The sequence below is a fragment of the Cyclopterus lumpus genome, chromosome 7 (genome assembly GCF_009769545.1).
Source record: "Cyclopterus lumpus isolate fCycLum1 chromosome 7, fCycLum1.pri, whole genome shotgun sequence".
In the NCBI taxonomy this organism is placed as follows: Eukaryota; Metazoa; Chordata; class Actinopteri; order Perciformes; family Cyclopteridae; genus Cyclopterus; species Cyclopterus lumpus.
The window spans coordinates 12,940,728-12,954,647 of record NC_046972.1 but is presented as its reverse complement, the minus strand read 5'-3'; the positions used below and the strand labels follow the sequence as shown (position 1 = coordinate 12,954,647).

The window sequence follows — 13,920 nt, the reverse complement described above, 5'->3', positions numbered from 1 at the left end:
TCATTGGTGTACAAGGCATTGTACTTTGCAATAATGTCTGAGCAGCATCCGTGTCACAGATACTGACTGTCATCAATGATGGTATGACCTGGGCCATTATGTCAGGCTCACCCGGCGTTATATGTTGGGATCATGTGGCTAATAATATAATGCATAATAAACTCAAGTAATCCTTACTATCTTTCTGGTCAACTAAGATGTTTGCATTATTTGTTATACCTCGGCGTTGCCAGTTTAAATGTTCTGCATGTGACACTGGCTTAAAATAAGAGGGGGTGCAGGAGCATGGTTTATCAGGGGGTGAACAATAAAGAACTACTGCCTAACAATGCAGCCACCATTTTTTATTATTTTATTCTAGCACAATGTAACAATACAAAAACCCTTCTTTCTTGCACGGTGTGGCAGGAAGGTCTTGCAGAGGCTGCCATCACAGTTCTGGGTCCAGGTCCTCCTGCCCTCCACCCTGCTGCTTTCTGCCTGGTTCGTGCTGTAGAGGGTGTCTGGTGAACCACTATTTAGAGCTCTGAGGCTGACGGACGAAATATCCGAAGACTGAATATTACTGAATGGAATTAGTGATGATAGGAGTTAAATAAGAAACGGTAATGAATGTGAGCACAACCCCAACAGGTTATTGTTCTGCATTGTGACTATTTAATTATGCACTGGAGAAACAGTAATACCCTTTACTTGCAATGAACTGTATGGGAAAACAATGTTGTGTGTCTTCTTGGACCTCACTTGTGATATAGACTTGTTTTGGTCCTTAGTTCATCAAGTCATTAACTGAAAAGTGAGGCAAGTAATTTGCAAGTAAGAAGACCACGTGCAGGAATCATACCTTCCATAATAAATTTCTCTTTTTTACATGTGCACTTGGCCAATGGGTGAGATATTGTATTCAGTACTTAACTTGAGTTGAGCAAAGTATCTTCCACAAATAAATGAAAAGCGCTGGCTCCTATTTAGTGGGGGAATAAAACGTATGTGCTAGTCTGGAACTGCCCAATGTGACCTTTAACCCCACACAATCCTGTAATGTTATGAGCCATTGATATGCACCTCTATGCTTATGAACAGCAAACCTCCAAGGGTAACAAAGGGACATGTGTATCTTCATCAAAGTAAAAATGGACCATGATAAAAGGCAAACACATATATAGTCACTCTCAGAACGTTTGTGCAATTCTCATTGGATAATTGGTTCAACAGGCTTTTAAATCTATTGGGTGGATTTGAGGGTGGGACGTTGACAACGGCAACTCCCACTTTTGGATTGTCCAATTACCCAATGAGAGTTGCACACCTGTTCTAGATTGAATATATATGTCTGCCTTGTGTCTTTGTCCCTTTTGACTCTAGCAAAGACACACTGGGGTTGACACATTGTTCTGTCCCTTCTTTCTTTATGAGATATGCTCCTTTGCCTTTATAGTGACTTCATGTAAGTCTCACTGCTGTCGGTAGTAAGCTCTTTAGCTGCGCATGCTAATGTTTGAAGCTTCCATTTGAACATATAAACCCCCTTTATTATGTAGGTACAGACTACTCTGTTGGTGCACACAAAATAAAATGACTAAAAGTTGTTGAGTCAACATTTTTGGGCGATGAGCACAATATACCTGCCCTGAACTCTGTGAGGTGAACCTGGCTGCACCAGTGATTCTCAAGGACCTACTCCATCAGAGTCTCACGCACAAGACCAAATACTAGAGTCCCGACTGGATCAAAATCCCATTCCCTTCAACCCACATCACTGTGGTGGATTTCACAGTCTGAATATTTGGTTATGTGTGGATCTTTTACAGTTGTTTGCAATTGCTAAAACACAATTTCTGAAACTAGGGCCCTCTTGTTTTCGGTGTACTACATTCTTTGGTAGTGTACACTCACCAGTAATGAAGAATGTACAGTTGCTGTTACGGTGAAGCAGACAATCGAGCAGCCGGTCTTACAATGTGGTTCAAGGTTGTGTCGCCGTTCTGTACTTGAGCTGCACAATGCTTTGGCATGGGCTAGGAAGTGACACATCCCATAACCCAGACCCTCTGTGGGTCAAAACAACTCCCCTACATGGTTAATTGTTATTCTGGAAGTGAGAATAAAAAACTGTGGATCAAAACAGTTTTATACAAATAATAACATATGCCTCATCTCTGCCCTGAAAGAGAGTAGAGATTTTAAGAGTGTAAGTCAGCAAGAGGGGAACGCGTGACTGTCAGACAGAAATACCGCAGGTGAGACTAAACACAAGCAAGAGGGGTTTTTCCATGTGTGGCACCATATTCAGACAGGGGACAAACAGGACATAGACTTTCAGCAAGGAAAGGAAGGTCAAATGGGAATCCAGGTCTCACCTTTTGTTCTCTTGAGCTGATGGACATGCTGACATTGTCCTTTTAAATTGCCTCATGGAAGCAGAAAAGAGATTCCATTACCAGCAACACACAAAATAGTTACTGTTCATAAGCCACAACTCGGCTTAATCAGATGGAAATGGTAAGACGATCATGTGCTTAAACCCAGGTTGAAATCAATGACGTCCTTAAATCATCCTCTTTGTTCCCTTAATGAGAACATAAACTTGTGGAGGATGCTTTGTTAGTGCATTTGGACACAGTTCAGCCTGTGGATGTAGGCTGGTTCTGCCTTACCCGCCCAGAAGATGCATGACCCAGATGTTTGATGACTGGACATGGCTGGTGTAGGTGTGGTGGAGGTCAGCAAACGTTCATTAAGAGTGAACAGGAAATCAGCAACTTACACCCAAACCTATTGGACTCGCGCATAGAAAAATAAAAACGTGTTTCAAAGGGAAGGTACAAAAGAAATACTAAAGGCCCTAATGCTTTACAATCAAGATGTATAATGATCATATATGTGAGCAAGTGAGGGAGCAAAAGGTAATAAGATGTTCGCGTGTTGCCCTGGGAAATCAAGACATGGCAAATTACAGGTACAGTCGTGAACAAAAGATTAAGATCAGAAAAGATTAAGCTCAGAAAATGTGTTTAACGATCCAATATTTGTTGAATTATTGTATTGCCGTAATAATAGAGCTCGACAAGCTACCTTAAAACATCCACTTTTCAACACACGCATTAATCACATTATAATGGTACTTGTAAAGCGCTTTTCTAGTCTTCCCGACCACTCCGAGCACTTTTTTTAACTACAGGTTCATTAACCCATTCACACCCATTCATACACTGATGACAGGGCTACCATGCAAGGTGCCACAGACCCATCTGTCTTCTAACTAATTAGGGGAGAAATTTGGGGTTAAGTGTCTTGCCCGAGGACGCATCGACATGGACTACCAGAGCCGGGGATCGAACCGGTGATCTGATTGAAGGACGACCCTGCTCTATCACTGAGCCACAGTCGCCCACATCAAAGGGCAGTGAGAATTCCCGGCTCTTAAGCCCTACAGAAACCTTGTATGGCGTGAGGGACAAATTAGAACAAATTCTGTAAGATTCAGGAATAATTCTTCAGAAAGACACGATTCGTGAAGTGAAACAGAGTAGATGGAGAGGAGAAGCAAACGGAAAGGGATGGGAGAGGTAGGGAGACAGGGACACAAGGAGCAGTTTGGCTGCCAGCGGTCAGCCTCATAGAAAAGGTCATTTCCAAACTAGCATGGGGGGTCGGGACAAGCATCCCATCAAGCAGATAAAGAACAATAGTAGGAACTATAGTCTGGAGCCTCTCCCTGGACCAGAATAATAGAAAGACCCTGTAAGATCAAGACACACACTTAGCTTGAAGGAGACAGGGAGGAAACATTTGTATAATGTGATTAATGCTAATACAACAAGCAGAGTGGGTCCATGAGGTATGCTGCCAGACTTAACTACAAGCCTCACAACACGCCATGAGTGCTTTTGATGAGTCGAGAATAATTACTTGTTTTGCAGGAAAATATTGCTCTTTAATTAAGGAACATCCAAAAAGTTGAAAATGACATACTTGTGTGACTTCCCATTTTAAATATGCACTTTTGTCATTCAAACATGGTCATATCCCTCGACACATTTTGTGACCAAAGAGGTGTTGATACCTTCTTTGTTGTTGATGTTGTTAGCTGTTGTTAATTTAACGCACATTGGATGGTAAAAGTGGCAAGTGTAGGCTGTACTTTGTGGCCCTGTGTGCCACTCAGGTATTCCCATTGGCATTGTTTAAATGAATAAAGAGCTGTCGGTGTTATGATGGCGCAGAAGGGCTTCGTCGAGTTTGGGGTTAACGCTCCATATCCTTTTCTATTCAACACATTGTTTCTTTTACCACTGATAAATATCTTGTTTAAACAGCCCGCAGACACACCACGCCGTCTGTATGTTCATAAATCCTCTGGAGCTGATCAACACAATGGCCCACATTCCTGGCATTTAAAGGAAGTCCCTTATGTCACTGCATCTCTTCTCCACTAGAGACACAGACATTTTAGGAATATGACACTGGAACAAAAACAACTCTCCATGCGTGTGTGTTTATTTCATTTTGTTTAATACATTAGTGAGACTGGGACATAACACACTTTAAGGGGGTGTACGTCCAGCACTTTGCCTTTTGCAACACAACCCTGGACTTCTCACCTACACCCTGTTTAACTCCAGTTACATCTTTTAGCAATCTCTTTCATGGAATAACAGCATTCTCCTTCAACATTAGCTATTGTTTTGGTTTTCAATAATCAACAATGGTCATTAGAAAGAAATGGAGACATTTATCAGAGTTGAATCATTTGACCTGACTCTAGCTGTATGTGGGATTACCAAAACACCCCTTGCTTATTATGGCTTCTTCTGGGCTCATGAGGTGTGAAAGTAAAAATTACTTCATATCCATTAGATTAAAATTAATAAGAGCTAATGATAACTTTTGACATTACCAATGAGTCAGAAGTTTCTCGCAGGGATGAACTCAGTTATCATCCAACTCTGCAGCTCTACACCTTTTATCTGCTTTTTAGCTGGTCTTCTTTGTTTTCTTCAGTCTTACCACGCTCATCAACCCCATCTCCAGCAGGAACAAATGGCCTTTGTTATTGTCAACAACAACAACAACAACAACAAAACAGAAACTGACTTTACGTTACCTGCCCAGTTGCAAACGACATGCCAGACAAAATGAGCATCTAGCTCGTAAATAAACCGCTCGGTCAAACTCGCTCACCGACAGCAGCACTCTGCACACACCAGAGGAGAGAGGCGGATAGCAGGGGACACACTGAGGACGTACAAACACACACAATGTAACAAGCCATTGGTTGTCAAATAGCAACGCTTTGTAGGCACCAAAGGGTGCCTCAGTATCAAACGCAGAAGGGCATGACAGCAGTCATATGGATATCCAACATGTGTACAGTAAGGTATTATGGGTAGTTGTAGGTCATGACGATGATGATGCACACCATCAAAATCAAAATCTACACATCAGGCAAGTTGATTGGTGGATTTAGCTCCTGTCGGTATTAAATCCGGAGAATAAAACATTACTGTGGCTTTACAGCTTTAACATAGGTGAACAAAGTTTGACCTTTAATGAGAATCATAGCTTTTGTAATATTATATTGTAATTTCATCAATATGGTGAATACCTACTCTGATTTATGAAAAATGTATCATAATTGTTGGGTGGCACGTGACAATCTCAGTAAATGCACTGTATGTTTGTGTTCCTATTACCAGGCTGGATAATTGATACAATTTTCCCCAGCACCACACATTAAATGCTCAATGCTTTGCCATCTTTGATGTCAATTTTAACGTGTGGTACATGTTGAACGGCTTTAAACTTTCCGCCCTTCTGGCCAAGGTCAGGGCCCATTCAAGCCCAAATCCTTGGGTCCTTTAAAAAAATAAAAATGGCCTTGCCTGCACTTCCTCACTTAGTCCCATGAGATGAGAGAAGGTCACTCACAGCACCCAACACTGAGCTAGCACCAGAGATGACTTTCCTTTTGTTTTATATCCACCAGTCAGACTGAACCTCTCGAGGTTGGGATTTACTTTTCAAGAAGTAAAGTTCTATTCTATTCATATTATAGTTATATATATATATTATATATTATATATTATATATTTTGCAATCAATATGTTATCCTGTAGACACGAATATCCTGATTTTATCTTGTATTTATCCAAAGCTCCCTTGACTTCACTCCTGTCTGACAAAGAACAACATCTCACTCATCCCAGACAATCTCTGATCAGAGTCGAGGTGTGGTTTGATCCATGAACCAGGCTGCTATGTGTGATTGAGTTTCACAGGGGTCTCATGGGTGCCAGACCCCTTTTCCTTGTGGCTACACAGTTTAAATGGCCACCCATTACAGACATCCATCCTTCTCGGAAATGAACTCCTCGCTAACAGATATGGTTTGAGGTTACACCTCAGCTCCACCAACAATAAGACTTTGATCTCCTTAGGCGTTTCACAGTGGTATACATTGTATGACCTGATAGTGCCTCCTCTGAGCTTGTACCTCCCGTGTAGCTCTCTGGAGGACATCAGGGAGGATATACTGTGTGTAGTGCAAAGTATAGTGTGTGCGTGTGTGTGTTTGGAGGGAGGGGTTGTGAGTGAAGGAAAAGCAGTTAGTATGCCTGACTTTCTACTTTCTGTTGAATAAAACCCTTCCAGCAGTAGGACCCAGGGGATTTTTTTAGGGTGAGGGGGTAAAATGGACCAGCACACCTTTATGATATCTGAGGCATGACAAAGATGTGAAAAAAAGTTCAACACTAAGAAAAAAGGTTGAGCTTTGAGCCATGTCATTGGCTGAGAAGAGTGTGACAGTACAATCCAAGGGCTCTGGAGGTCAGCGCACAGTCTGCTATAAATGTCTCGCAGACTGACTCTGCAACAGGTCTTGCATGTTGAGCCCTCATCGCTCATCTTTGCAGAGACAACATGAGCGCTTCTGTGTCCGTGTACAGGAATATTTACACGGAGGACCGCTTTAAACAGGCCTACGGTTCCGATGATACCACGAGTGGAAGTGTGCGGCTCCGGGAGAAGCTCGCCGGGAGGTGCAGGTGTTCAAGGCGAGCATGCCTTCACCTGTTGAGGGACAGAGTGCCCATTTTTAACTGGCTGCCAAGATACAGACTAAAGAAATGGATACTAGGAGATACTATAGGGGGACTGACAGTTGGTATTCTTCACATTCCGCAAGGTGAGTCATCATGATCAACAGGCAGATGAGGCTTGTTTTGTCTAACATTATTTAAGTATTTAATATTATTATATTATTATTAGAATCAACTCAGACAGGATTTTATTATAATGATTATACCTTAACAATAATACATGATGATGATAATAACTAATGAGAAAAGACAACAATGCAGTTATTATTATATTCATATTGATATACATATATAGTTTAGAATACATGTTACAACAACCATACGGCTAAACTGTTCATGGTCAAATGGAGATATTACATACAGTCTATATGTGTTGTAGTCCAGTCACTTTTATTATCTGTATTATACTTTTTGTTATACTCAACAAAAAAATGTACTTACTGTTTTTAAATGTCCTTCTCTAAACAGGCATGGCCTTCGCGTTACTCACATCCGTAGCACCGATATTTGGCCTTTACACCTCTTTCTTTCCTGTGGTTCTCTATATGTTTTTTGGCACAGGTCGCCATGTGTCCACAGGTAAGACTTGTGTCCACATATCATCTAGTGTACATTCTAGATGAGCTTCATGAATCAACAGGGTGACATTATCTAAAGCTTGCACCCAGAACTTTTCCAATGTTTTCCACTGTTACTCAGATGCTCAGTCTGCTCGCAGGTACCTTTGCTGTGGTGAGTCTGATGACTGGTTCTGTGGTGGAGCAGCTGGTTCCCACTCCTCTGGAGATGAACTCAAGTTCACCTGAAGCGGCCGACTTTGAGGCCCAGAGGATTGGAGTTGCGTCAGCTGTAGCACTCCTCTCAGGAATTATTATGGTAAGACAGATGCACGACGTCTTTGGATTTAACACAACATGAATAAACAATGCAACTGTGACGGCAGACCTGTCTCTTTATGAACACTAGCAGACTTGATTCCCCAACATGGCTCATAATTATGCGTTCATCTCTTCTGCCCCAGCTCTGTATGTTTGGCCTTCAGCTAGGCTTCCTCTCCACCTATCTGTCAGAGCCAATAGTTAAGGCTTTCACCAGTGCTGCTGCCTTCCATGTTACTGTCTCACAGCTGCAAAGCATGCTGGGGCTGCGGCTCCCTCGGCACACTGGGACTTTCTCCCTCTTCAAGGTAAGCAGCGTTTCTGGATGAAATCTTCATGGTCTAATCCAGCATGTTGTTATTTGTTTTCTTTGTGCTGTTTGCTCACAGCTCACTTACTCTTGTGTTCAGATGTTAGCGTCAGTGATGGAGAACCTGCCTCACACCAACATGGCCGAGCTGCTGATCTCCTTGGTGTGTTTGGCTGTTCTCGTGCCAGTTAAGGAGATCAACATGCGTTACAGACAGCACCTGCGTACACCTATCCCTGTGGAGATCCTCACGGTTAGTCAACTGTATTTATGAATGTGCTATTTACACTATAATCAACAGGTTATGAGTCATGGTTATACTTTATTCTTCAGGTGATTATTGCTACAGGTGTGGCCTATGCCTCCTCGCTGGACTCTACTTACAACATTGAGATAGTTGGCCATATCCCAGCTGGGTAATCTTTTTGGATTTGAAAAACAAAACAGACCTCACAACACGGAGCTCAGTAGCTTTTCGTAGTCTGACTTTTAATTCTCCTCACCTCAGATTCCCGAGTCCACGGATGCCCAATTTGAGCACTTTCCCCGACATTGCTGGAGACACAGTAGCCATAACATTTGTCGGTTATGCTGTGTCGGTCTCTCTGGCAATGATCTATGCCGATAAACATGGATATTCCATACATCCCAACCAGGTAAAGTGTGAGAATTTCCCAGCTTGTTGACTTGCTAGGCTTTCACCAATCTGTTAAGCTGTACAATAAATCACCTCTGGCCAGATCCTCCCTAAATGAACATCAATAAACCTTGCACTGCTTTCACTTTATACTTTAGATACACTGTATACACTTTCATTTTTATTTTTATATTTTCATTTCCTTTATTATTTAAATTCGTAAATGTAAAATGCCCTGCTATTTTATTTATTGTATTGTATATCTGTAAACATGTTTGCTGCTGCTTCACTAAATGTCCCCCTGGGGATGAATAAAGTAATATCTTATCTTATCTTATCTTAACTTCTTTGTATGGAACCTGTGCTTTGTTTCAGGAGCTCCTGGCTCACGGTATCTCCAACACAGTGTCTTCTTTCTTCACATGCTTCCCCAGCTCAGCCACTCTTGCCACCACTAATATACTCGAGAGTGCTGGAGGATACACGCAGGTAGTGTACCTGATAACCAGTCGGTTCTGTGTCACACTCAGAAGCCAGTAGACAATGAAAACACTTCACTCAAATAGTTTGAAAAGGTCTCTTTTAAGTTATTGTGTTTACTGATGCTTTAAAGACAGCAGCAAAAAAGGCGTGTATATTCAATCACGATCAACAGAGAAATACAAAATCCTTTTTTTTCAATCTATATTTTAATATAAATTCAATTCATGCTGCCGAAAATGTACAGAATGGGGTTTTATGAGTTCTAATCCACTTGAATGCAGTTGAAATGTTAAAGAGAGCATTTATGTCCAACTGTTTTAGGATTTTCTTGCATTTTAATCTTCTATATTATGGGATGCAGAAAATACTCCAAACAAGGATCAACAATACCGAGATTTCCAGTAAGGGATGTGTGTTTTATATATGCAAGTGTGTGTGTGTGTGTGTGTGTGTGTGTGTGTGTGTGTGTGTGTGTGTGTTCCTGCAGCTCTCTGGCTTGTTCACAAGTCTGGTTGTTCTGATTGTCCTGCTTCTGATTGGACCGTTGTTCTACTTCCTACCAAAGGTGTGTTTGATATGTGTGTATCTGTCTGTACCAGAATGAGATAAAGAAAAGAGGGGAAGTTTACTCATCTCATCCTTTATCTCTCTCCCCCCAGGCAGTGTTGGCATGTATCAACGTCACCAGCCTCAGGCAGATGTTCCTGCAGTTCCAGGACTTACCTGAACTGTGGAGAATCAGCAAGATTGACTTTGTAAGGCAATATATTAGTACAACAATATTCGTATTCCACAAAATGGTCTCCATACACGAGAATAAAGTACAACCGACTGAAAGGAAGATAATTAATCAGCTCCCGGTAGTTACCATTAGGTCAACAACTGACCCATAGTATCTGCTCAGACTGAAGTCCTTTTATAAAGAAATAAAAAACATCCTTAATTCACCTCATCTGGAGTCAAATAGGATGTGCCTTCAGCAACATATTACCTTTTTCATTTGGAATTTAAATGAAACTGGACTTCATTCTTGTGATTATAATCTACTGGTAATTTTAGCTGAAGCTGTGTGAGATACTTCACAGGTTTTCATAGTCTGAATCGGCTGCAGTTTATCAGTTATCAATCAGGCCATGCTGTCATGAGCTAGTAGAGCACAGGTTGCACACACTGATTGCTATATCTCACTGACTTGTTATATCCTGACATGATAATACATTATTCTGGCTTGTGTAGATGGTTTGGGTGGTAACCTGGCTCTCTGTAGTGGTCCTCAACGTGGATCTTGGCCTCGCCATCGGAGTAGTTTTCTCTATGATGACCGTCATCTGCCGAACACAAAGGTACATTTTCCATTCCCTCTGCACAAGTACTACGATACAATCCAGTTAGTGCTCTTGCCAATTACTCTATCATATGAAATATCATGTACATCTGAGACGTTGACATGAACTGAGAAGATCACACTTCTCTGTGAAAGAACTATGTAAAAGTATGTTTCATAGGAATTATAAAGCTTCAGTAACAACCAAATTATAATTGACATAATTGATCAAATTGAAGGACATTGGGAGTATTATATTTTTTTTACTATTGAATTAAGATTCATCACAGAGAAGTAGAGGATCACTTTATACTTGTCAAGCTATGTCAATCACACGTTATAATGTGTTTAACTAAAGTTGATGGTTCCAACAGGGCTGGTTGTTCAGTGCTTGGTCGGGCTAGCAACACCGAAATTTATAGACCTCTAGAGAACCACAGCAAGGTGAGAGGACGTGCTTACTGTTAAATACTTATTATTATTAAACTTAAATTGTAGGCACATTAAATCGTAGTTTCTGATTCCAACAAGTGATAATCATAATCTCAGAGACGATATAGCCCATCCTAGAATGAAGTTAGGACGATCCTGTTTTCTTTTCAGTGCTACGAGGTACCTGGAGTGAAGATCCTGACTTACAACGGCCCTATTTACTACGGCAACCGTAGCTTCTTCAGGGAGGAGATGAGCAGGCTGCTGGGCCTGACGCCAGAGAAGCTCCGCAGCTGGGAGAAAGCCAGAAAGGCCCTGGAGAAGAGGGAGAGAGAGGCCACCGTTAGCACTGTGGTACAACTACGAGAACTACTGACTGAGCTGCGTTATAACAAATATGAAGTTCTCACTGTACATTTTCATTTCAGTGTCTTATGTTTTTTTCTCTCTCCATTGTTGTTTAGGAACGAGGAGTCGCAAACACATCGTTTTCTTCAGAAAATGAGTTCTTTAAATCTGGTAAATAATGAGCGTGGGCGATATGAAAAATAACAGTTCTTTAGCCATTACGAAGATTTTAGATTGCTCTATTTACATTTGTTTGTATACATGTGCAGATAATTTAAAGCTTTCCTGTCATTACCTTTTTTCTTTTCTGTAGAAAACTCCAAGAGTGATGTTCAGGCGGTGCTAATCGATTGCAGCAGTGTGACATTTGTGGATGTTGCTGGAGCAAGACTCTTCACACAGGTTAGTCTATTAAAGCAAGACATTATTCTTCAAACTTCACTGCATAGGATTCTCCTCATTTCTTTGTGCCTTGTGTCAACATGATTGCTTGCTTTTGGCTTTTTTGCAGATGTGTACTGATTGCCACAAAGTTGGAGTTCATGTATATTTGGCAAACTGCAATGGTAAGGCCTGAGTAATGTCTTACATAAGGACATTGTATGTTTATAGTTTATTCACTTGCATGAAGTGAATGCTGATCCATGATTTATATCCCCTCAGAGAGTGTCTTAAAGATCCTAACATCAAGTGGTCTAATGACCCACATGAACCCTCAGCATATTTTCGTTACTGTTCATGATGCAGTGATGTATATTCAACAACAGAAGGTAAGTTGGAAAGCAGATATTTCCCACAAATATTAAAAAAACCTTAGTTTCTCATTACCTAGATTGTTGTAAAAGCCATTGTTGTCTGATGTAGGATAAACCTCCAGAGAACACCACGACTGTCTGGGTATGAGCCAGGAGGACAGTGATGAGTCATGCTTCCATCAACCAAAGTGTCTCGGACTAAGAAGACAGAAGAAGGCAAATGAGTCTTCTACTTTTTGTGTTATAAGCAGCGACTATGTCTCTCTGCTGTATAACAGTGCACCACTATACACCAGTGTTTTAAAGGAACAGTAGCCTGTTGTAGCATATCATGAATTACAATAATTATTACATTAGTATTATCAGTTTTCTCACAAATATTGGACTCTCTTCTGGACACTTAAATCTGATTTTAGTAGGTCACAAATTCAGAGGGCTTCAAATAAGTTAAAAAAAAATCTCATTTAGTCTAAAAAAGAAAGAAAAAAACAACAAGTGATTTTTGTCCTATTTTTTGTCCTGTATATGACAGATGCTCTTTCTTTTATTGTTCTATATGCTGGAATATCAGCATAGTGATATTTATTCAGTTTATGTTTGTTGTTTGCAATACAGATGGATATAAAGTGCACTGAATAGTTTGTTAAATACTTAATGTATTTCTTTAGTTTTTAAATATGTGCCTGAATATGCAACTATGTAAAGTCCAACTCATACGGCCTTAAAATGTTCTCTCTTTGAACTCCAGAGAGACTGCACAAAATATTTTATGAAATTACTTTTGTATTTGGCAGCAACTGTGCCAGACAGTGGCTGTTTTGTCCATAAATGTATCTCAAAGAACAACGTCATATTGATTCACAATGAAATATATAAAATTGGGTTAGGTTTTTTTCTTCTTCAATACTTGGGTTACCGTGGTTATTAAGTGTGAATACATTTTAGGGGGAAACACAGTGTGGAATGTGAAGCACGCCACTCTGTCATATTTTGAAGAGAGAAGAAGAGAAGTCTTTGTAATGGATGAGATACCACAGACCTGTGTGTCGGCACTGAGATATGATGAAAAATGAAAAAATGCATTATTCAAATGACGAAGACAAAAAAATATATATATATTTTACTGCGGGGAAAATTGGGAAAGTAGGACCGGACCACAGGTCATTAGTTCTGCAGAATTATGGTTTATTTAACATGCATCATCATGCAAGCTACACTAGTGTCAATTCATGTATATTTTCCTTTAAACTGGAAATCACATTAGATCCAGCCTGTCCACCACTTTCTACAGAAAGAAAGATTTTCATATTATAAACCACATCTGACAACCTTCTGAAAGATGTGCTGGATATGTGTTACCGCGAGCTGTAAATGCGATTACATTGATTGGAAGTGATGTGTTAGCTCACAGCCATGATGTCCTCTGCTGTCCAACAGTTACAGGTTTCCCACCCTGCTACTCACGAGAATCCTGTTACTTTGACCTGATAAAACTATATGCGGTGTGAGTTCAAAACCAGGATGAAAAAGGAAAAAAAAAACTAATTATTTCCTTGCTTGATGTTAGATAGCCAAGTTATTAATTTTTTCCAGTGCATATTTCAAAGAGGCCTCTAGACACTGTACCCTTTGGGTTTTCCCTTTAAAGCT

General features: G+C 40.6%; 1 protein-coding gene across 1 annotated transcript; it reads left to right on the top strand.

Moving 5' to 3' along the window:
• Window positions 1–6,924: 6,924 nt before the first annotated feature.
• On the top strand, window positions 6,925–12,418 carry slc26a10 (solute carrier family 26 member 10). The gene is made up of 18 exons (XM_034537696.1): window positions 6,925–7,189; window positions 7,572–7,682; window positions 7,822–7,979; window positions 8,125–8,289; window positions 8,392–8,544; window positions 8,625–8,707; window positions 8,800–8,947; window positions 9,304–9,417; window positions 9,899–9,976; window positions 10,071–10,166; window positions 10,648–10,754; window positions 11,110–11,179; window positions 11,339–11,521; window positions 11,632–11,686; window positions 11,829–11,917; window positions 12,027–12,081; window positions 12,179–12,285; window positions 12,380–12,418. Exons 1-18 carry the CDS (start codon window positions 6,925–6,927, stop codon window positions 12,416–12,418), a joined length of 2,076 nt encoding a protein of 691 aa, XP_034393587.1.
• Window positions 12,419–13,920: the final 1,502 nt, after the last annotated feature.

Excerpts from the sequence above, each read along its gene's own strand:
- slc26a10 (XM_034537696.1), top strand. The coding sequence starts at position 6,925 with ATGAGCGCTTCTGTGTCCGTGTACAGGAATATTTACACGGAGGACCGC. Across the intron at positions 9,418-9,898 it reads GTGCTGGAGGATACACGCAG|CTCTCTGGCTTGTTCACAAG; the intron begins GTAGTGTACCTG and ends GTGTTCCTGCAG. Across the intron at positions 11,687-11,828 it reads AAATGAGTTCTTTAAATCTG|AAAACTCCAAGAGTGATGTT; the intron begins GTAAATAATGAG and ends TCTTTTCTGTAG.